At 40.5% G+C, this 21,666-nt stretch overlaps 1 protein-coding gene and 1 long non-coding RNA gene across 2 annotated transcripts in view; one reads left to right on the top strand and one right to left on the bottom strand.

Annotated features, from left to right (window-relative positions):
* The window catches only part of rgs12a (regulator of G protein signaling 12a), a 59,486-nt gene that overhangs the window by 16,990 nt on the left and 20,830 nt on the right, over window positions 1–21,666 (top strand). The window contains 8 exon segments of the mRNA XM_036146441.1: window positions 13,396–13,417; window positions 15,438–15,470; window positions 16,963–17,132; window positions 17,830–17,922; window positions 18,267–18,308; window positions 18,852–18,995; window positions 19,514–19,696; window positions 19,801–19,951. Coding sequence (XP_036002334.1) covers window positions 13,396–13,417; window positions 15,438–15,470; window positions 16,963–17,132; window positions 17,830–17,922; window positions 18,267–18,308; window positions 18,852–18,995; window positions 19,514–19,696; window positions 19,801–19,951 — 838 coding nt within the window.
* On the bottom strand, window positions 10,348–13,374 carry LOC110369289. The gene is made up of 3 exons (XR_002428895.2): window positions 13,241–13,374; window positions 12,945–13,059; window positions 10,348–12,500 (listed from the first exon to the last, which is right to left on the bottom strand). It is a non-coding gene; the product is annotated as an uncharacterized LOC110369289 (long non-coding RNA).

Here is a 21,666-nt window from a genome sequence, read left to right as displayed (position 1 = left end):
AGGCTCAGTCAGGTTTGCACAGCGAGTAAACAGTGACGACGGGTCTTGGTGTTTGCGACATACAGTAAATATTTCATATCGTGCTTCCCATCAAAGCACAACAAATGTACCCGTGCACCCGTGATTATCAAAACATTCTTCACCAACTTGTATTTAGTCCAGTGGAAAATGGGTGGGAAAGGGGGGGGGGGGGGCGCTAATTAGTGTCGGGTTCGGTTTGGAAAGTCCATTTTTGGGGGGGTGGGTTTAAGAAAGGGGAGGATGAGGGTGTGGTGGCATCTCATGTGGTTTATCCACCTCAGGGCCTGCAGGCTCATGCCAGCACAGTCCTTTCTCTGCTATAATAAATTGTGGTGGGCGGGGTCATGATGAGTGCTTTTTCTTTCCCGTCTGAAGTTCTTCTATTTGTGTGGTGGAGCTCCACTCTGCCTTTTGTTTTTTACTTGTTCTGTGTGTCACGTTACCCCCGGTAAGCCAGACGGTGGCGTGCAGAAAGTCCACAGAGCTGGATTCGTACTTGTGTTTTCAGGTTTTGAGTCTTACGCTACAGGCTATGCAGGTACAGGCAGAGGTATTCTGTTTTTTTTTTTTTTTTTTTAGGATCACACCCTACATTGAAGCAAAACTGAAAAGTTCTGTCACAGGTCTAAAGCATTATGTTACCAACCCTGCAGCAAGCTGGGGAGAAAAAAAAGAAAGGAGTAAGGCTCTCGTTTAGAGCAGCCCCAGGTCTCATTGTCAGCTTCTTTTTATCTATTTTTTGATTCTGAACTTGCCTACTAAAGGACGATAATGGATTGTTTCATTCTATTTTGTTCTTTTGAGCAACAAGTGACTAACGCTCTGCACAAATTACGATAATCCCGGGTTTAATCTGGACAAGGGGGAAGAGCTTTAACCATCTGCTGTGGCGAACCTGGGCGAGCTGCGAAACAGGCAGTAGATTAGTGACGATCGGAAGCATTAAGAGCTGAAACGTAGTGTGACGTCGGCCAGTGTTTGCATGCCAGTCGCCCCCGTACCTCTGTGAGCAACTCATTTGTTCGCAGAAGGGATTACAGTGAAAATCCCTGTCTCTATGCAAATCTTGAGTGTTTACACGGGTCATGACCAAGCGCCAGACATCTGAACACCCGGCTCCTTTAAAGGGCCTTAAAGAAGATCTCTATCTGTTTAGGAGGGCAATTAGTTTTGATGAGCTTTTTTTTTAAGTGAATTGATACAGAGATGTACATCACAACAACGCATTTTCCAATTAAAATGTTAATTTTCTCTTCTCATATTGCATTCATACGCCCAAAATCACGACTTCAAAGTTTGCATTCAAATTTATTCTGATTTAGGAAAACCTTTCCTAATTAATATGTTGATAAAATGAGCCTGAAGATTTATTGCAATATTACTTATTGATTGAGCAATGTTGTAATTATTGATTCCTTAGCCACTTATTACTGCATATAGTTCCTTGCAAATTGTTTATACCTTTTTGCACATTTTCACATTTCCTTACATGAAATATATTTTAGTAGGATTTTATGTGACAGACTAACACAAAGTAACACACAATTGGAAAGTGCACATAAATGATACTTGGTTTTCAGCATTTTCTTACAAGTTAAAATCTAAAAAGGTGCCATGCATAATAAGTATTTATTTACTCGAATACACGTAAATTAAACCGCCTACAGAAGAAACGTAATTAGCAGACCACTTTGGAGTAATCTAATCTATATGCAGTATGCAGTCGTTCTGTAAAGCCCTCAGAGGTTAGTCGGAAAACATCAGTGAACAAACAGCATCATGAAGACCAAGGAACAAAGCAGAGAGGTCAGTAAAAAAGAACGGCTAAGGGAGGCTCATCTGCAAATCTGCTACAACATGGGCCTGCACCTAAACCGATGGAGAAGCAGCCAAGAGGTCCATGGAAACTCTGGAGCACCTGCAGAGCTCTTCAAGTGGCACAATATATGAAAATGTCACGTATGCATTCCACAAATCTGGATTTTACTTTTATTATTTTGAACAAGAGTGACAAGAGAAAATGTAATTGAAAACCCTAAGAATCCCTGTTCAAAAGACACAGCAAACATGTGGAAGAAGATGCTGTGGGCAGATGAGACTGAAATTAGACTTTTTAGCCTACTGGCAGAACACCAGGCAATACTGCAAGACAACTATGGGTTACTTGCGTAACCCCGGTTCTCAGATTAGCATGAATTTGATCTCTCACTATGGGATACGCCCCTTGCCGTATTCCTCAGGAGCATTTATCTCATTACGCCAATCCCGATTGGCTGGTGATTGCGACGCCTGTGTCACCAATCCTATATAAATAGCTTGCACCACGACGTCATTCGATGACCTCTTCTCCATTTGAGGCATATTTCTTCTAGTTTAACTGTCCACACATTGGGGAGTTTTAAGCTAACTCTCTGGCGTCAGGCGCTAGCTACTACCACTCCAGCAACTACGGACTATATGAGCACACCAGCTATCCTTATCCTTTCTGAGTTGTTACACCGGGTGGAGGCGGGGACAAGTTCCAAACACACAAGCAGATCTGCAATGCGTTAGTCTAAACTAAAGCATATTCATGTGTTAGAATGGCCTAGTCAAAGTCCAGCTCTTTATCCAATTCATAATTTACGGGAAGATTGGATATTGATGTTCACCGAAGCTCGCCATCCAATCTTGGGTCAGAGTAAATTTTCTATTTTACATTTTGTGTTGGTCTATCACCTAAAATCCAAATAAAATGCATTATTTGGATTATTATTGTTATTATTTGTTTATTAAGCCGATGTGTGACAAGTGAATTCCTCCACTGTGAGATCACTAAAGCCTATCATATCTTATCTTATTTAAGAAAAAAAAAACTTCAAGCGGTATGAACACTTTTACCAGGCATTGTATGCTAGGCTTATCAGATGTATTCTTATATAGTTGTTTATCAAGCTTGGTTCCCCTTAGATTAAAGAAAACGGCACATCTTACTCCACAGCTTCTAAAATCAGATTCGCTTTGATTCATAGGTGTCCATGAATAGCTAAATACTGTCATGAAAACGTCAGAAGTCCCCAACCCTCTGCATTTCCTTCGCTTCCTCATGCTTCTCGCATGAGCTGGAAAGAAATGTGTCTTCCATTTTATCAGTTACCGCACCCTCACCCTTCCTCGCTCCAAAGGAAGTTGACTCTTTCTTCTTTTTTTTTTTTTCTTTTTTTTCAGGAGGTTAGATTGCCTGCTTCCACAGATAGCAAACCTAGATTATTTTCAGCCCTTTTTGCCGTCGAGCCTGCCTGGCGGAGCACTTACCATGCAATTAAGTCCCGTGACAAGCAGCAACTATTGATGCCATGAGCCCCGTCTAGAATTGTTTCACAAATCGATTAAATCAAGTAGAGGCTCTGCGCTCGCTCTTTGTATGTTCTGTCACAAGCAATGAGAGGTGAACTAGAAAGTTGCTCTGCTGAAGGCATTGTGCCGCGGCGCCGTTTGCCGCCGTCAGACGTATCACCTTGCAGCAGTCCGCTTTGTGTGTGATGGAGGTCAGAGGGTAAAGTCAGACCTGCAGGGCTGAAACGGGATGCTCCGCGTCTGTAGATTCATGTTACTACAGTTATTGATGACTCAGCTCCCTAACCGGCTACAGCTGCTAATTACTGCATGACAGATTTTATCTTCACATGAAAGTATTTCCATTCCCTCGCTGTGTCACAATTCTGCGCTCTCGCCTCAAGTACACAGCGGGATCATTAGACTCGGAGCTTCCTGGAGCACCAGGGGCTGTTCTAGTGCAGTTCACAAAAAGTCTTCCAGCTGGGACTAGGGCCAGTCAAATGCACATTAATTGACTTTGTAAATTTAACTTTGCCACATTTTTTTGAGGCGGCGGGGGCTGAAAGTAAATCTTTTTGCTCAAAGCGTCAGGCGGAGTGGCTGTTCTGAGTCTACGTTTAAAAAAATAAAAATAGGAAGTCGTCTCTTTTATCGCCGCATCGTTATGTCAGTGTGCGTGCCAGTGAAGAGGTCTAAATGTGAAATTCCTTTTGCAAAAGAGCTTAAAAAAAAAACTTCATCTTCAGTGTAATGTGGTGCTATTTATCAAGAAATTGTGCTCTACATCAGAACGAAAACGGATTTGACAATTTCTGCTTGGCCTGCTAGTTTTGCAGCAAAGCGGAAGGTCTCTGAGACGATCACTGTGTGGGTGGTTCTGTGCTGAAGCTGCTGTGTCGTTTAAAGGTACACAGGATGACACTGTGGCTCCACAGCATTTGCACTTTAATACGTTTTGAGCTGAAATCCCGCTGGCCCGAGCCAATCGTGACTCTGAGGAGAGACACATGCAGTTCTATTGATAGCACAGATTTACACATGCACATCAAACTGTCTGCAGTCCATTTCTCTCATTGAAATGTTGCAAAAGTGTGAACACTGACAATCGTAGGACACATCAAAGATTGTCTCATAGGATTGGATTATGGTTCAAACTGGTAGAAATTTTAGGGTTGTACGTAGACGGCTAGAAAATGACCCGATGTATCCTTGCAGATGGTTTCAGCCGCTAAAATAAACAGCATCCCCCTGAGAAAGTCAGAAAACCTGGACTTTAATTTGAGTAGATTTCATCAGGGGAAAAGGAAAAAAAGTATTTAATTTATATATATATATATATATATATATACAGTTCCTTTACAATACATGGAGGTAAACATGAGCTTAGCGTTGATCAAAGTGTGCATGAACTTTTTATTAGAAATCAAAAATACTTGGCCTGAGGTCTATTTCAAAATCAGCCACTTTTCAAAATGGGAAAGACAGAGAACATATCATTCTATAAGGTAGATATGTGTTGCTCTTGTGCCATGAGAGTTCATGACAAAAGATCTTGCAGTATTAAAATACTAAAATAGCTGCTAACAACACTGAGGTTAGCATCCTGTCTGTGCAAAACTAAAGGGCTATTTCACAATTTTAATAGATCTGGACTTTGTGTTTGGTCATCTCAGTTAGAAGTCAAAAATATTAGATAATTCAAATTAAACGTGATTATTTTACACAGAACAAAATGTACTTAATACATACTTTGAGAATTATGCAACTTTGGTTTTATTTATGAAATTGCAACGATTAACATTTTAGGTGTTTTTCTTTTTAAGATTTCACACTCTAGGTTCTCAAATTGTGGTACAAGTACCCCAAAGGATACTTGACTCTTTAGTGGTACACTACTCTGATGATATTTTTGTATCAGTTCTTTGCTAGGTAAATACAAATGCATTTACTTTGATTTAGTGAATAAAGTTAAACCAGAATTTAGCATGTCCCGCTTTCGAGTTGGAAAAGCCCTTGCCAATTGAAATGTTCAGTGATCAGGCTAGCTTGCAAGCAAACAATGTAAATATTAGCATTTTCTATTTTAAAACATTTGTAACATGTGTATTAAACATTGTTTTTAAGTACAATGTGTGAATAATTTAATGAGAGACTATCCGAATGTCTTTTTACTTTGGCTTTTATTATATTTAATGTGCTAGGTGGCCATATTGGATTTTGAGGTCAAGGTTTGTGAGACTTAAGACTTGAGAATTCCTAATTCTAGGGACGTTTCTATCAATTTGTCCATTTTAAAACAGGACATTTTGATATTTTTATTGAAAAATGGAATACATATTTAAACTGCATTCTTCAATTAATCAAATTTTAAGAACATAACAATACAAACAGAAATTGTCAACACTTTCATAAAACTTTTTTTAGCAACTGTTCTTCAATCATTGGACATCCTTTAAAACACCCTTTGTAAAAAGTGAAAATAGGGTATTCTTACTTTTTAACTATTCTTAATCAAAATTGTATTCGGCTACGATCTTGTCTCGTTCTCCTGAACTCAACATCGAGTATCTTCTCATCTTGCGAGTGCGATCGTTTCGCCACTAATTTTTCACACATTTTCAGCAGGGGGTCCGATTAAATGTGGATGAGCAGAAACTGAGCTTTGGTCTGAATGAATCCACTGAGCAGAAAGCACAAATTTATGATAGATAGAAGGTGCTGCAAAAAATGGGCCGTAAAACTTTTTTCTTCTTTTAAATTAAGACTTTTCTGAGATTTAGGGTTTTTTTTTTTAACCACCTTGAAGATACATCTTAAAACCTAAGTTACAGTTTTGTCTCCTTAGAGGCAGTAGTGGTTAATGGATGTAACTGTACCAGTGAGTGACATAAGAACTCAATTAGCAATGGAAGGAATCCATTATTAAAAAGCCCCTTTAAAAACAGATATCTTTATTTAAACATAATTTTATTGTAATTGTACTTTTTGTTGCCCTTATTTTCCACTCATGCTCAAAAGAAACTATTAACAGCAATGCATTCTGTCCTTGCTCCCTCCTGTATCCTTTCTCTTACTCCTAATCTGTTTACCCGCATCAACTCACACCGCTCCTGAGCTCGACAAGATGCCGCATGCTCCTAACTATCAATGCAGCTGCGCCCAGTAATTCCCACGCTTCCAGACGGTGGTAAAAAATCTAATGATGTTGGGACAAAGCTGCTTATATACACTGTCCAGTTTTTACATGTTCAACAAGTTCAAAGAGTTTCATCTTCAGCACCACAGACCTGAAATGCTGAGGCAGAGCCCGGCCGTGGAGAGAATGAGTTATTTCAGAATAAATATGTGTATATATTTAGATGTTGTTGTTATACGAGCTTAACTGCAAGCCGAAAGCCCTAATTGACAAAACTGCCGTTCGGATTGGGAGAAGGAAGCTCTAGGACAGCGGGATAACGAGGCTCGGGTTCAGCCTGTGGCCGTACCCAACTTTCATTTAGATTAAACAAAAATTCATATGGTCTCAATTTAAACTGACTCAGTGTTTTCTTCTCCCTTGGAGAACGGCCCGATTGGAAACAAAGGAGCAGGCGGGGGCAGACCACTGTGCTTTTTCTAAATAATGAGTGTGGATTTTGCAGCCGGGGAATAAATGGGGGGTTAATTCTCCTGATTCATTCATGCCACTTTTGACAGAGACTGTGTGTATTGTGCGGCGGGTCGCCATGGCAACAGCTGCAAAGTAAAAAAAAAAAGAAAAAAGCTTTCATTCCCTCTTAGAAAGCGCCCCCCACCACCACCACCACCCCTCGTTCTGATTTTTCTTTCTCGTCTCTTATTTGTCCAATACCTTGTCAAGTCTCTTCCTCTTTCACCCTCCCTTTCTTTTCCCCTCTCTCCAACTTGCACAGACATGGTTTGCAGAGTTTTTGGGTGGGGAATGTTCAGGTATGCATTAGCACATGCACACGCATACATACACACACATACACACACACACACACACAGAGGTTCTGCCTGTATGCCTCCAGTGTAACAGAGCAGGGAACAATGAGTCTCAAAAAGAGACTTTCCTTCAAGAGGACCTGGAACTTCAACACTGTAAGTAATCAGCAGGCTCTCCGACTGAGCCGGCTCTTCCTCTGGAGCTTCAAGCGAGGAGACTCCTTTTGTTCAGTCAGCTGTTTTTCTCATTAATCTCCGTCTCTGTCGCTCGTCTCTTTCTCTGTTCAGCTAAAAACAGCTGTCTGTAGCGGCAGGGACCTGCGGTTGTTAGCGGCGTGTTGGAATCAGCCTCGACTTGAGTCAAAGTTTAGGTTTGAAATGTCTTAGTTCATCAAAGTGTGTGAAAATGGTAAACAACCCAAAGTCTTAAAGTTAATAGAAGTCTCTTTTGAAAGATCTAACATGCCCTGTAAGGGAGTGGTGCTTCTGCACTTTTCCAAGATTTTCTCAACAATTTGTGTACTTTTCCCTTTCCAAGGTTTTCGCAACAGTTTGTTTACTTTCATGCTTTTTGCCACTCTTGTCTGTGGGCGATGTGCCACATTACTACACCTTGTGGTGCGTTAATGATTCAGGGTAGATGGTCAGAAGGTCGTGCCACAGTAAAGCCTTTCCTAACTGCAAAGCCAAGTTATGCTTTTCAGATCGAGCATCTATGTTATCCATTTAGTTGACCTCTGACGATTCTGGCTGGGAGGTTGGCCGGTTAAACCACCGTCTTATGTAAATGCGGCAGAGCCACCCACACTGAGGAGTTTGTTATTGGAAGTGCCAAGTGTGGAAGAGAACATATGGACAAATGGGGACTGTCTACGTGGATCATCCCTTTAGCCACACTGTAGGAGACCTGTGGGCAAGGAAACTAAATCATAAAAAAATATATGTGGTCTACTCAAAAAACATTTTTGTTTATACCATATTCAACATAGAAAATCTTCTTACTGTTAATATCACTGCCATTCTGTGATCTCTTGACTTCACAGTGGGGTCTTGGATATTTTGATTTTTGTACTTTAGAGTTTTGGTGTTGTCTACTTGGGAAGTTTTGCACCTACGATGCATGACTTCCTTCCCTGCAATGAGAAGCTTTGTACCTCCTCTGACAACTGACAATTTAAATTAAGTTTCAATTATTATTACTCGTAGTTTACTGAAAGAAAATGTTATATGATTCCAACAACTAATATCTTAAAGTTGACTTGTTATGGCTTTATCGGGGGACTAAATGGGGATATGCACCTCAATCAGTGAAAATGGAGTGTAATACAGAGCTCTTAGAAAATATTATACCATTAAATTAAATTACAAATGACATTTTGATGTTTTAATTGAAAATGGAATACATATTTAAACTGCATTCTTCAATGAATCAAACAGTAACAATTTTAAGAACATAACACTACAAACAGAAATTGTCAACGCTTTCGTAAATGTTTTTGAGCAACTGTTCTACAATGATTATACATCCTTTAAAAATGGGGATCTGCACCTCAATCAGTGAAAATGGAGTGTAATACAGAGCTCTTAGAAAATAGTATACCATTAAATTACAAATGAGAATTGTAATTTAATTAGCTAGATAATATAGGAAAATATTTAAATGATGACACAAAGTGGTTTAAATAAATAGACACAAAGTGGTTTGTTTACAGTGGGAAGAAATTAAATGGCAAAGTACTAAATGAGGGTATGAATTGGCAATGGGACAAATTGACCTGGAGCCTTAAAAAAATTGTATCCACTCCTACTGTGCAAACAATCCAGATGGTCTGAGGTTTAAAGTGTGACATCTTCATATTCTGCTTATTTTATGTTCAGTTGGATTAAGATCTGGGCTTTTGAAGGGCCGTTTAAAAAGTTTAGTATTTCCTTCCCAGTCCTTGTCCAGTGATTTTAGCTGCAATTGTGGGTCATTAACCTGTTGGGCGACCAAGGACCTGCAACCAAGATTAATGTTATTGATAGACGGGTGTATATGGAGTAAATTTCTCCACTGTGAGATCAATAAAGCCCTATCTTATCTTATATTTCATTCCAGGATACCTTCTGTAGTCAGAGATCTGACTTTGCCATGCAAAGGTTGAAGGTTCCTTTGGCCAGTTGCAGCAAAGCAGACACAGATCAAAGCCCTTTCCATATTTTACAATTGGTTTGGGCTTTTTTATTTTATTTTAAGAGCTTAGTGTTTGAATAGAGCTGATGACACTTACCAAGTTGCTCAAAAAAAATTTTTGTGTAAATTTCAGTCTAGCTTTTTTGTATCGTTCTCGGATCTCCTTGTCTTTTTCCATGAAGCCCATTATGGCTTCTTCAGGCAGTTATGTGCCTTGATGTTGGAGTTCAGCTTGAATAGTCGCTTCTATAATTTGCACTATTCTTCTGAACGGCCCTAAATTGCATTTCACAAGATGTGAATGCTGGATTAAATGCTGATTGCTTCAGTATCCTCTACATTTAATTTTGACATTAATGTCAATAGTCTTTCTGAGCTCCTCAGACAACTTTCCCCTTTGCTTTCCCTGCTTAATATGTTGCACAGAACCATAGCAATTAAAACCCAGTGCTATGTTGATTCCCTTTAAATAGGATGAATAGCTGCTAAAAAGCTTGGGGGCACATGAGACACTAATTGGGGTTAAACAGCTTGAAACATGACTATATGCAAAGATTAACTGTCTCTTTAGGGCAGAGATCTTCAGTCTGTGGCTCTGAGGCCTAAAGTGGTTATTTGGTCTTTCCACAACGATTGGCTAAAAAATTATGAAACTAAACAAATGTTTTCAGATATAGAAATAATAACAAATGCAGGTTTTGGCAAATTTTATATATGTTTTTTTCATGGAATTATTGCATTGAATTTCCACAACAGACTGGCACTAAAAGTCCCTGTAAGTTTTAGATCTATTTTATTCTCATTCCATTGGAAAATATGTTTTTTTTAGATACTTTTACTTTTAGAGGAACAGGTTAGCATCTTCTTTTTGCAAGTAATTTTTATTTTAAAAGCTTAAAATAGAAATAAAATGGTAGTTATTTAAACATGACTACAAATTTCCTAAAGCATATGCTGCTAGTATTATGAAAACATCAGTCTCTGGGTGTTTTATTAGACAATGCACATTATTACCTAACCCTGAGATTTCCAAATGGCTGCAAACATTTCTAAGTCAATCATGTTCCATAATAGACAGAGATTGAAAGCTCTAAATAATGAATCAGACCAACTTTGCTGTACTCCATTTACCCTTCCTGTTACCTGCTGAATATTGCAGCCTAAGTAACTTGCAGACATGTACAGAATCAGACATACTGTAATAATCCCAGGGGAAATTACTTTTGTTACACGCTCCAGATATACAATGTACATTATACAGCTTCCATTTAAATAACCTTTTTTTCCCCTCTGACTACCTCACTTATGCTGAAAATAGTCTTTAAGTCTTCCTTCAGCAACAACATCCACAGTGAACAGTATTGTAGTTAGCATGATCAGTAAAATACTAGATTTTAGCGTCTTTGACCACCAATCAACGCTGATGAAGTAGGAAAATAACAGATCCTGATTAGCAGCCGTATTCTTGGTCAGTCTCTATACCTTAGCCTATCTTTTGAAAAAAATTAAATAATAATTTTCACAATTCTTTTTGTTCACTCTAACACATACTAAAAGGGATGCTGGTATATATTAAACAATTTCTATATTTTAGATTTCACTTTCAGATTTTTCAGGAGAAATTAATCAATTCAGATAAGTTTATTTCTAAATTTACATCACATGTCGTCTTTAAAAAAGGAAAGGCAATCAAGTCCAATCAAACAGATTCCAAACAAAGTTTGAAGTTGGCAAGGGTACCAGCAATCTTCCACATGCCTGTATGTACATCTTCAGCAGTATTGAAACAAAGCTGCTCAAAGAGCTAGTAGAGTTTAAATTGAAGCTAAACTTTATTTTCTGACGGCTGCCCGATCCCCTGTTTTAACTCTCTGCCATGAGTACAGCTAAAACGATGAGGCATTGCATCAACTCAATGTGTCAGGGCATCGTGATTAACCAGAACTCTCCCACTCTTCTCTGAACAACCTGTGCTCTTGCACAAAATAGCTGTTGATCACATTTGTCATCCATAGCTTGTTTTGTAATAGGTACAGCCCTTGATCCTTGAGGCACTTCTAACAGCTAATACGCCACCTCACCATTTCGGCGGTTAGCCCGGGGACCTTGCGTTCGGCCAAAATTGACGTCACACTGTGTGACATGTCTGCCCTGTTCTCCAGAGTGAACTCTGCCCGTGTGGATTTAACGTTTGAGGTTTTGCCATTTTTAGACCCAGAGGGACACACAGATGCAGTTCTCTCTCTCTCTCGCTCTCTCTCTTCTTTCTGTTTCTTTCTTCTGTTTCAGCTCCTTCATGTTGGTCATGCCCTCCTGTGATTACCGAACACATGCTTAGCCACCACAGAAAAAAAAAAAAAAAAAGTTTTTTGGGTGTTGACGATTGAAGGGGCAGATTCAGCAGCAGGGTTGTAAAAGAGGCCATGACACGCAATTAGTGGTCCGGTGCTCTGCGTCTGATTGAGGTTTCACATGTGGCCGGTCCTGGAATAGAACAGAACGGCGTGCCCCCTTGTGCGCTTTCAGATGACCGGTCGGGTCTGCAGAGAAGTTCATGTGAAATGATTTTAGCGTTTAACTGTCCAATTACCTCCGCTGGCTCTTGCTTTGCTTCTCCTTTAGCATCCCAGGCTCTTAATTGTTATTCAAAGGCTAAACATCTGCATGCGTCGCAAAGCCTGTAAAAGAAAAGCCTCGTTTATGCATTTTCTCCGCTTTGCATATTCTCACTTTTAAGTGGCAGATCAGAAAATACTCCTCTGGAAATAGTCTCTCCTTTTCAGATTGCTTCCTCCAACGCACCGATCTTTTGCGAGCGTTCTTGGACGGGATCCCAGGATATTTTTCCCAGCATTTAAATATAATGGTGAAAACAGCTTGACGGTTTGGGCTTAAAATCTCTCTCAGCTTGCGTTACACACAAAAAAAAAAATGATTACATAAGTGAGTAGAACGTCAAGTTAACATTGTCCTTTGTCTTTAGGATATAGTAAAGCCAGAGTTGATTTCCTCTCTTAAGTCTTGTTTTTCACCGCCAACGGTTCTGCAGGAAGTAGAAAGATTTCCATCAGAGCTGCTTTATTTTGCAACATTTACCGTTGAGAGCCGATGCGTCACGCTTTTTCTTTCCCTCTCTTCACATTACAAGTATCTACATGTGTGATATTAATAACAATACAGAAATACTCAGAACTGGCAGCTCGGAAGCCTAATCCCCAATTCTTGACGGGCTGCGAATGTGTGAAGGTGTGATTTCTGCAGAGAGCCTTTTTTTTTTGCTGGAATACTTTGATGTAGGAATAACACCTCCACTGCCGCGTGAAAGCGACTTCAGTTACACAACGCTGACGGTCCCAGAAAATACATAAACCCGATCTAGACAAACTTCTACATATGAGAAATGGGACAAACATTGTCGTTTGGATGTTTTCAAAACAGTTTTTGCTAAATACTTATGGAGGATCCGACATGTCGCTGCCATGGCTACCTTGTTGTGCCGTTGCTCTGGGACATGGGCCACTCATTCCCCGCATTAGCAAGTGAAAAGAGGACCACTGATGGCCTCTCAAGTCGACAGCCATGATGAGTCCTTGTCGTTGTGACTGCGGTGAGAGCAGGAATGCACACAATCAGGGATGTGTGTGTGTGTGTTTCAGAGGGAGAGAGAAAAGGGTGGGTACTGGTGGGGAGGTGTGAACAGACATGTGTGTGTGTGTGTCATGGAGGCCAAAGGTCCACCCACATTAAAAAAAAATTAGCGTCTGGTAGAAGTTACAGACTCACACTCTCAGAAAACTAACTAGGGAGACACACCTCAGCGGAGCCGGCTGTGATGCCCGAAGAAACTCCAACCCGCCGATCGGTCTTCAGTCTCTTTTCTCAGCACTGCAGGTCATGAGGGCAGCCTCTCATTCATGTCTCTCTTTGTTCTCTTTCAGTCTGCTACTTCATCAGATGGCGGTGAGTACAATTTATCTATTACATCTAAATACCTTTTCTCTTCGCTGACACAGTAGAACTCCTCCGACTTGGCCGGCACGCAGTGTTTTGATCATTTGCGCAGAACTAAATGATAAACTGGCCTCTGTGTGTGATTATGATGTGTTCACTGTAGGCGGCATGCCTCATTAACAAAGAATGTTTGTTAAGGGTGTTTGGGGTTCGTGTCGGGTTAGCGGCCATGCTGTCTCTGGTCGTCCCTTTTTTTTTACAGCGCGTTTGGTAACGATCACAAGTCCGCAGCACGGCGTTCACCTGGGTGCTGATGTGGATCAGCTACCTCATTAGCTGAGCAGTGTGGTAAACTATTGGTTCTGTTGAATTAAAGCCATAGTTTGGGTTCTCCTAAGAGAGGATCTGTATGGTTATTGTCAGACAGATGTGATATCGCAGCAAAATTATACAAAAGTAAAGAAATAGAGTGGTGGAAGGCTATCAGCTGCTTAGATGTTTTGGTGTATTTTCATTATTTAAAAGAAGGGTCAAACTAAAAATGTCGATATCCATGGAATAAGGCACGGGGCACAATGAGATTCTCACAGTACAGTATCCTCGAGTAAAAATACCACAGTATCGGTGTTCACACAAAGAAATAGTGTAACACGACTTAAACACAGCCTGCCAATCATCTTGTAGCTGTTGTTTAATAACAGTGTTACATTAATCAGAGTAACGAGCTGAGCTCTATCAGTTATCACATATTGTGGCTGTAAATTTTCCAAGCAGTTAAACTTGTTTTCTCAGTAAGTGCGGGGAAATCATAGTAGTTTTCTTTCAGCCAGCTGACTGGCAGGTCAGCTCTGTATCACTCTATGCTCCACACAGCAAAGCTCGGGTTAAAAGCACAGTTAATGTTTTTTTTTTTTTACTGTATATTAGCAATTAGTGACGTTAGCTTTACAAAAACAAGTAGTCTCACTGAGTATATCCTAGAGAAAGTGAATCATTAGGTTAACTCCAAGATTTTTCAAAATCCTGGAAACATTTCCTAATCCAGTACCGACAGAGGCTGAAACCTCAAAGGATGAAACACAGCAGCGCTTGGTTCAAGCTTCCTGTTTGTTAAAAGCTTTTCTCTCCTGCAGCATGATTTGTCATGTTATAAAAACTCAGATTTCTTTTAACTAGTTTCTGGCAAACTTTGTTCTTTGTTTTATTTTATGTAAATCACCTTACTGACTGTGGAAATAGCTAATTTTGTGACCTTCTCACCAAACGCGGTTGTTGTCAGCAGCACAACCCGGTAACATCTAGCATGGTACGTTTAATGATCAGTAAAAGAGAGAATCTTCCGGGCACCAGGGGTTTTCTCTGTGCATCTATCAAATACACTCATATGGTCTTGAATGACATGGATTTTAACGTTTTTAGTTTAAAGTTTGGTTTAAACTGCTAAAATCAGCCAAAACAGGAGCTTCCTGACTGGTTAGCGTAGTCCTCCACTTCCCTGAGGAGGTATTGTCTTAATTGCAAAGTCACAGGGGTTTGACGTCTTTCTACTACATGTTTGGGAATTAATCTGCTATATTTAAACATCCACTCCCAGTAATACAGACTAACTGATTGTTTAATGGTGTTGAAATAAATAAACACTCACCAAGTTGATGTGTATAATTTTGAAAACACACCCAGTGAGTCAAAAGGAACTAAAAGACATAGAGGGTTTAAAAGGTCACCCTGAGGTCTTAGTCATATTCTCCCATCTCAGCTACTATTTATGGTGTTTTTTTTTTATATATATATATTTGCACCTGTTTGTAAATCCTTCCCACTCATGCGTGCAGCAGCATGAAGACAGGCATATCTGCACTGCACAAATAGTCAACTAACAAACGAGTATTTGAGAGCAGGGATGACCTTAATTCTTGTTGTCCATGGCGACCAGTTAACCGCTCACAATGAAAACGACCGTGCATCTGTATCCAGCTCTGCTGCGACCTCTTTGTTTTCACTGACCACCCCTTGTTTGGTCTGCCCACAGCTCTAAAGTGGCCATCTGCCGTCATGATAGCAGGTACTGCTCAGTCTAAGGTGCTACTTTAGTCGCCCACCAGCTTCTAAATAGTTGCCCACTCTCACTCCTTGTGTCCCTGTAATCAGCCAAACCCCCCCAGCCATTAGCTTTTCCTTTCCTTTTATGACGCTCGTCTTTGTTCTCCGTCCCTTACAGCAACATCTGCTGTTTCTTTTACTTCAAATTCTCCACTATACCACTCACTAAAACACCAGTAGGACGGAAACAGCAAACATCAGTGTTTACTATTTAAGATATCAGTCAGAAATGTGAGAATCACACTGTAGCCTTCACAATTGCATCATAGACATTTGAACAAAAGCCTTAAAACGAGTGGTTGCTATGACTGGTTTACCCCAAAATGCCACTTTTTGCTGCAGTCCATTTTAGAGATATGGTTTTTACCATCCTCATAACAGTCCATAATAGTCCTCATCCAGCCTTGTTTCTCACAGTTCCAGTTGCTTATATATATTGTTTATTACTGAAGTGTTTGCCATTTCCTGACTCATGAGCCCTAGCCCTCAGTACATACCTGCTTTACTTGAAAGGCATGTATGGTGCCCATTTTAAAGAGTGGCTGAGGGAAACAGGCCACTTCCTCTGGTCCCATTCATGGTGCGTTCTGTTTGTACTCAGATGTCAGATTCTCTAACGCCGCACGCGGTCGGCAATACAACAAAAACACCCCTTGAAATCCGAATTCTGGCTGGGGAGGTTTAAGGTCTCCAAGCAGCCACGTCATTTATATTCAATATGGCTGCCGTACATCAGACATATAGAAAGTTGTATGTGTAAGCCATATATAACCCCCCTCTGACTGTTAAATTAGTCAGACACATATTAGCGCGCTCTTTTACTGTTTGAAAACAAGGAAAGAAAAGTACCGTAGCATCTTGTAATAGTAGTATAGTAGTTATAAAGTAGTACCCCAACAAGCAGCAGACCACGCTGCTTTTGTGACTCACAACTAAATGTTCTTCATGCCCGAGTGACAGTTTTGGTAGGAAATTGTATTTCAAATGCCATGCATGCAAATTCTGCACACCAGCACTAATTTTGACCATTTCAATAAAATGAGTCATTGTTATCCCTATTATCTGTAATAGCTTTGCAAATTTTTTTTTCTAATATCATGCATCCTTAATTAATTTTCTAGAAATATTTTGTGACTGATGTTAAAAAAAAAACAATAGTTTCCTGAACTATTGGTTCAGCTTGCTGTCTATTCTAAAATTGACAGCCAGGAGTTATGCTAATGCTATAAAGATTTGACTTTAGGGCTTTTAACACCTTTTAACCAAGGATGCAAATGTTTGTACAGGGTGCTGCTGTGACTACGAGTCTGGAAGAGAATGAATTAAAAAGCGAAAGAGTTACATGTTTTGTAGACTAAATACGTTGATCTTTTCTTAGCACCATATAACGAACAACACTAAGAAGGTTTTAGACAAACGCAAATTCTTGAGTTCCCCCATTTGGCTCTTTGCAGACTACAGTGGAATCCAGCTGCAGGGCTGCTGCAGCCACAGCAGCCTGAACAGCAATGGGAGTCTCCCGGGAGCCAGCAGGTACCGAGGTTCCTCGGAGCAGCGGGTGGCTGGCTGGTCCACCTGCTTTGAGCGCCTCCTCCAGGACCCTGTGGGGGTGCGCTACTTCTCGGTAAGTCGGCAGAAGGTTTGTGTCTGACCGAGTCTGGGACAGATTAGGCTATGAAACAGCAGTGCAAGGAAGCACTGCTACATAAATAATGTATTTATTTACTCTTTTGTTCTTTGTAGAGGCAAATCTGAATTTTGTCAATATAGGCTAACGCCACAATCTCTTGGAGGAATTGTTTTTAATTCTGAATTTATGCCTCGGGGTTAGCGGTTGCTAAATGAGGCTCACTACATGAAGAAACTTGGTTTGACTTGAAAAGTGGGCGGGGTCAGGGTGAACAGTTGTGTATATGCCCCCTTAGTCATGCGATAACTGTGTGCTGTTTTTTTTTTTTTTTTTTTTACAAATGGTTCCAGTTCAGAACAGTTTGTCAAGAGTCATCCTTTTAAGCAGAGACACCTTTGTTGTACTGTACTCTGTCCTCCCACACTAAAGATGTTTCATTGAATCTGGCCCATAACACCTTCAGAAAGCTCGGCACTAAGTGCTGGCTTCAGAGATCCACCTCCCTCCGCACTAATCAGCCTCTCTCTCGCCCACGCCATCCTGCGCCCACACTCGCAGCGCACCAGTCTTCTTACATTGCACCCAGTAATTTCTGCCCTCGCTAATGGTCTCACCAGCAACAGCTCTGGGTAAGACAGCAAAACAATCGGCTGCGTCACGTTATATAAAAACCTCTGGTGTGCTTCCACAGGAATTTCTCAAGAAAGAATTCAGCGAGGAGAATATCTTGTTCTGGCAGGCCTGCGAATACTTCAGTCATGTCCCGGCAACAGACAAAAAGCAGGTAAGAACAGCTACAGATGAAACCAGATGCTGTTTCTTATCCAGGTGATAATCTGATGGGAATGCCTTTGGAGTTCAGAAGATTGTGACCCACAGGGTCCTCAGCCCTCTTGGTAAAGATCTTTTACAGAAGTAACAGGATAAGAAAGATCTGTTTTTTTTTTTTTTTTTTAGCTAAGTCCAACTTACTCCCTTAAAAATTCCTGTAAAACAAATGTTACTGAAGCGTGTTGTGATTTATACTTTACTTTTCTAACTCATCTGGGCGAACTTTTAGTAAGTAATTCATAACTTCCTGTTTCCCTGGGCTATAAATGTGATGCAACACAAAGTCTTTTCTCTTAGCTGCTCTTCAAAATGGGAAAGATAAGCGACCAGGCAATTCAGGTCAGTGTGTTGAGCTTCATTAAACAGGGTTGTGTGACAAACTCTGCAATTTGCTTTACATGTTTTCCAGGTCTGGAAATAAAGATAGCAGATAGAAAAACATTTTCCTTTCCAGATCTTTACTCCCCGATATTGTTGTAAACCTTCCTTCCTTCCTTCCTTCCTTCCTTCCTTCCTTCCTTCTTCCTTCCTTCCTTCCTTCCTTCCTTCCTTCCTTCCTTCCTTCCTTCCTTCCTTCCTTCCTTCCTTCCTTCCTTCCTTCCTTCCTTCCTTCTTTTCATACTCTTCCTTCCTTCCTTTTTCCTTCCTTCCTTCCTTCCTTCCTTCCTTCCTTCCTTCCTTCCTTCCTTCCTTCCTTCCTTCCTTCCTTCCTTCCTTCCTTCCTTCCTTCCTTCCTTCCTCCCTTCCCTTCCTTCCTTCCTTCCTTCCTTCCTTCCTTCCTTCCTTCCTTCCTTCCTTCCTTCCTTCCTTCCTTCCTTTGTCTGTTCATATTCAGTTCCTTCCGTCTAGGTCAGCTAACCTCACCATCCCTCTTTCCTGCAGCTGTCCCAGAGAGCGGGGGAGATCTACAACAGCTTCCTGTCCAGCAAGGCCACCATGCCAGTGAACATCGACAGCCAGGCCCAGCTGGCAGACGACGTCCTGACCTCGCCTCAGCCTGAAATGTTCAAGACCCAGCAGCTTCAGGTAATGGCACCTCAGCGTTTTTATGCCGTCCGCGTTGTTTGAAGAGTTCTGCTGCCCGGTAATCACACTGGTAATGAAGGCATCCTCTGGACAGCAGTAACACAGGAGGGATTCTGTGTGTAGAAGGGGGTTTTGGTCTCCTCTAGCCTCCGTTTGCTTTGTGCAAGCATATTGAGGGTTTTTTTTTTCCTTTTTTTTTGGTGGCCATCTGGGTTTGTTTACAGAAAGGCTCAGAGGCTTTACCAGAGAGATAAACACAAACTGGCATACACCCACAGAGAATTCAACACACAGTATACACACAGGGAGCCATAGACATGCAGTCAAAGATCTGTGTATTTTCAGCTTGCAGATTAGCATGATCACATGTGAACGGTTACGGCTTCTGTCATAACATCAGCTGGAGCTGTATGTCATTACTGGGACTGCCTTTCTTCCTGGTTCTTTTTATCTTTAGACTCTGGACTTTATTTAGGCTCCAAATGGAGAATTTCACTCCGTTTTCAATATGTCCACAGATCTTTAACCTAATGAAGTTCGACAGCTACTCGCGTTTCCTAAAGTCCTCCCTCTACCTGGAGTGTCTGCGCGCTGAAGAGGATGGTCAACCCCTGCCGGACCCCTACCAGATCCCCTGCAGCCCCGCGCCCTCCAAACACAGCGCCAGCTCCGACCGCTCCACCCTCTCCACTCCCAAAAAGGTATCACTTTCATGAAACCATGCTTTAACCGCACGTTTGGCCTTTTTAGCATCGCTGGCTCCAGACTGAACGGTAATACAGATTTTTGTTTTTGCCGCACACAGGACATTAGAAAGCAGAGATCAGGGAAGTCACTAACGGAAGACACTAAGGAAGAGACCGCAGATAAAAAGCGCGGCATCTTCTTCTCCTGGTCCCGCAACAGGAGCTTTGGGAAGGGTCCAAAGAAGAAAGAAATTGGAGACGTAAATCTAGGTTAGAATTGAGGACTGTTGTGCTCTGATTGCCTTAAACATTGTTTTATGCAGTGGAAATTATGTTAAATTAGCCCTAGCTACAGGTAAGTAAGAAAAACTATTCATACCCTCAGATCTTTGTCACATTTTATCCCATTAAATTCAAAATATTTTATTGGGATGTATTTGAATGACTTAAAGTAGCACAACTGTGTGAAGTGGAAAGAAAATAATTGGGTATCAAAATTGATCTAGAAATAAAAATCTAAAAGTACAGCAGCAGAGACAATACCTTTTTTAAACCAGTGTGCAGCACTTGCAAAGATTGAATCTTATGCTTTATCCTCTTTGCACAATAGTTTAGGTTATATGTGAACATCAATTTTCAAGCCTTTTTTAGGTAAAAATAACTTAAACTATAATTTTCCCCCCACTTTTAAAAGTAGGTTCTACTTTCTGTTGGTCTTTCACATAAAATCCCTATAAAATATGTTAAAGTGACGGTTGTAAAGTGACAGAAAGTCAAATGTTTCAACAGGTGTGATTACTTTTGCATTGCGGTTACAAATACTAGTAGAAGAAAGGCAGAAACGTGGAGATTTTAACACACCACTCATGATTCTACCTTAAAAAAGGCAAATATAACCATGGTCTTTTGAAGAAAAAAAAACCATCTTGTTTTTGTTAGTTTGGTACCTTATTATATATTTCATTTCATTTCAAAGGTTTCCAATTGGCTTAAAGTAACACTAGAATGCAAAAATATCTATCTTTCTATCTGAATACAGTTTAGGTCAACTCACACTTCGTAAAGATATTCATATTTGTCAATGTAGCACTTCCAAATTATAGTTACCCTTCCACATACTTTTGAAACAGTTGAAGGATTACCAAAATTATTTTGGTATGAAGCATTTGGATGAGTTATTTTGTAAACTGTATGATTCGGGTCAGTTATTTGCAGCATCCCTCAACAGGTTTCTCACAGTTTATTCCCACATAATGTTCTTTCCCTCGTGTTTGGGTCAGTTTTGTGATATTTACCAGTCCCTCCTGCATGATGCTGCCACCCTCACGCCAGGATTGTTAGGTTCCCCCTTTTTAATTCAAATATAGCAAAGATTATTAAGGCCAAACTGTTCAGTTTTAGTTTCATCAGATAACAGGGCATGTCCTCTTTCATTTCTGACATAATGACTTCTTCATCGCTGAATGGCCTTTCAGCTCATGTAGGCCCAGAATTCACTTTGTTGCATAGTAACACTCTTGGCTGCTTCAGCCAGAATCCTAACACGGCGTTTTGCTTTTGTTCTGTGAAGCCGTCTCCTTCCTGAACCGTGTGATGGCTGGGTATTTCCATGCTGTTTATGCCTGCACATAATTCTTTGAACAGATGAAAGTGACGTCTTCAGGCATCTGGAAATGGCAATCATGGATGAACCAGACTTGTGGACGTCCACAGTTCTCTCCCCTTATATCTTGACCAATTTCTTAAAAAAAATAATAAAATTTCACAACGAGACAGTGTGTTTGAGGTGTTGCCCTAAAATACATCTACATCAGAAGCCTAAGAGTCGTTGATCCCATCAGTTGAGGTTTCCAAATAAAGTTGTTATTATTCTTCCATTTAGCAAGTAGAAATAAATGTATGAATCCTAAGTGGCCTGAAACAGGAAACATTTAGTCTGATAAAATGTCAGCCAATCAGAATAAAAGGTTAAGTGTCCTATTACA

Source organism: Fundulus heteroclitus, chromosome 14 (assembly GCF_011125445.2).
Source record: "Fundulus heteroclitus isolate FHET01 chromosome 14, MU-UCD_Fhet_4.1, whole genome shotgun sequence".
Classification (NCBI taxonomy): domain Eukaryota; kingdom Metazoa; phylum Chordata; class Actinopteri; order Cyprinodontiformes; family Fundulidae; genus Fundulus; species Fundulus heteroclitus.
This window is presented reverse-complemented; position numbering and strand designations above follow the sequence as displayed.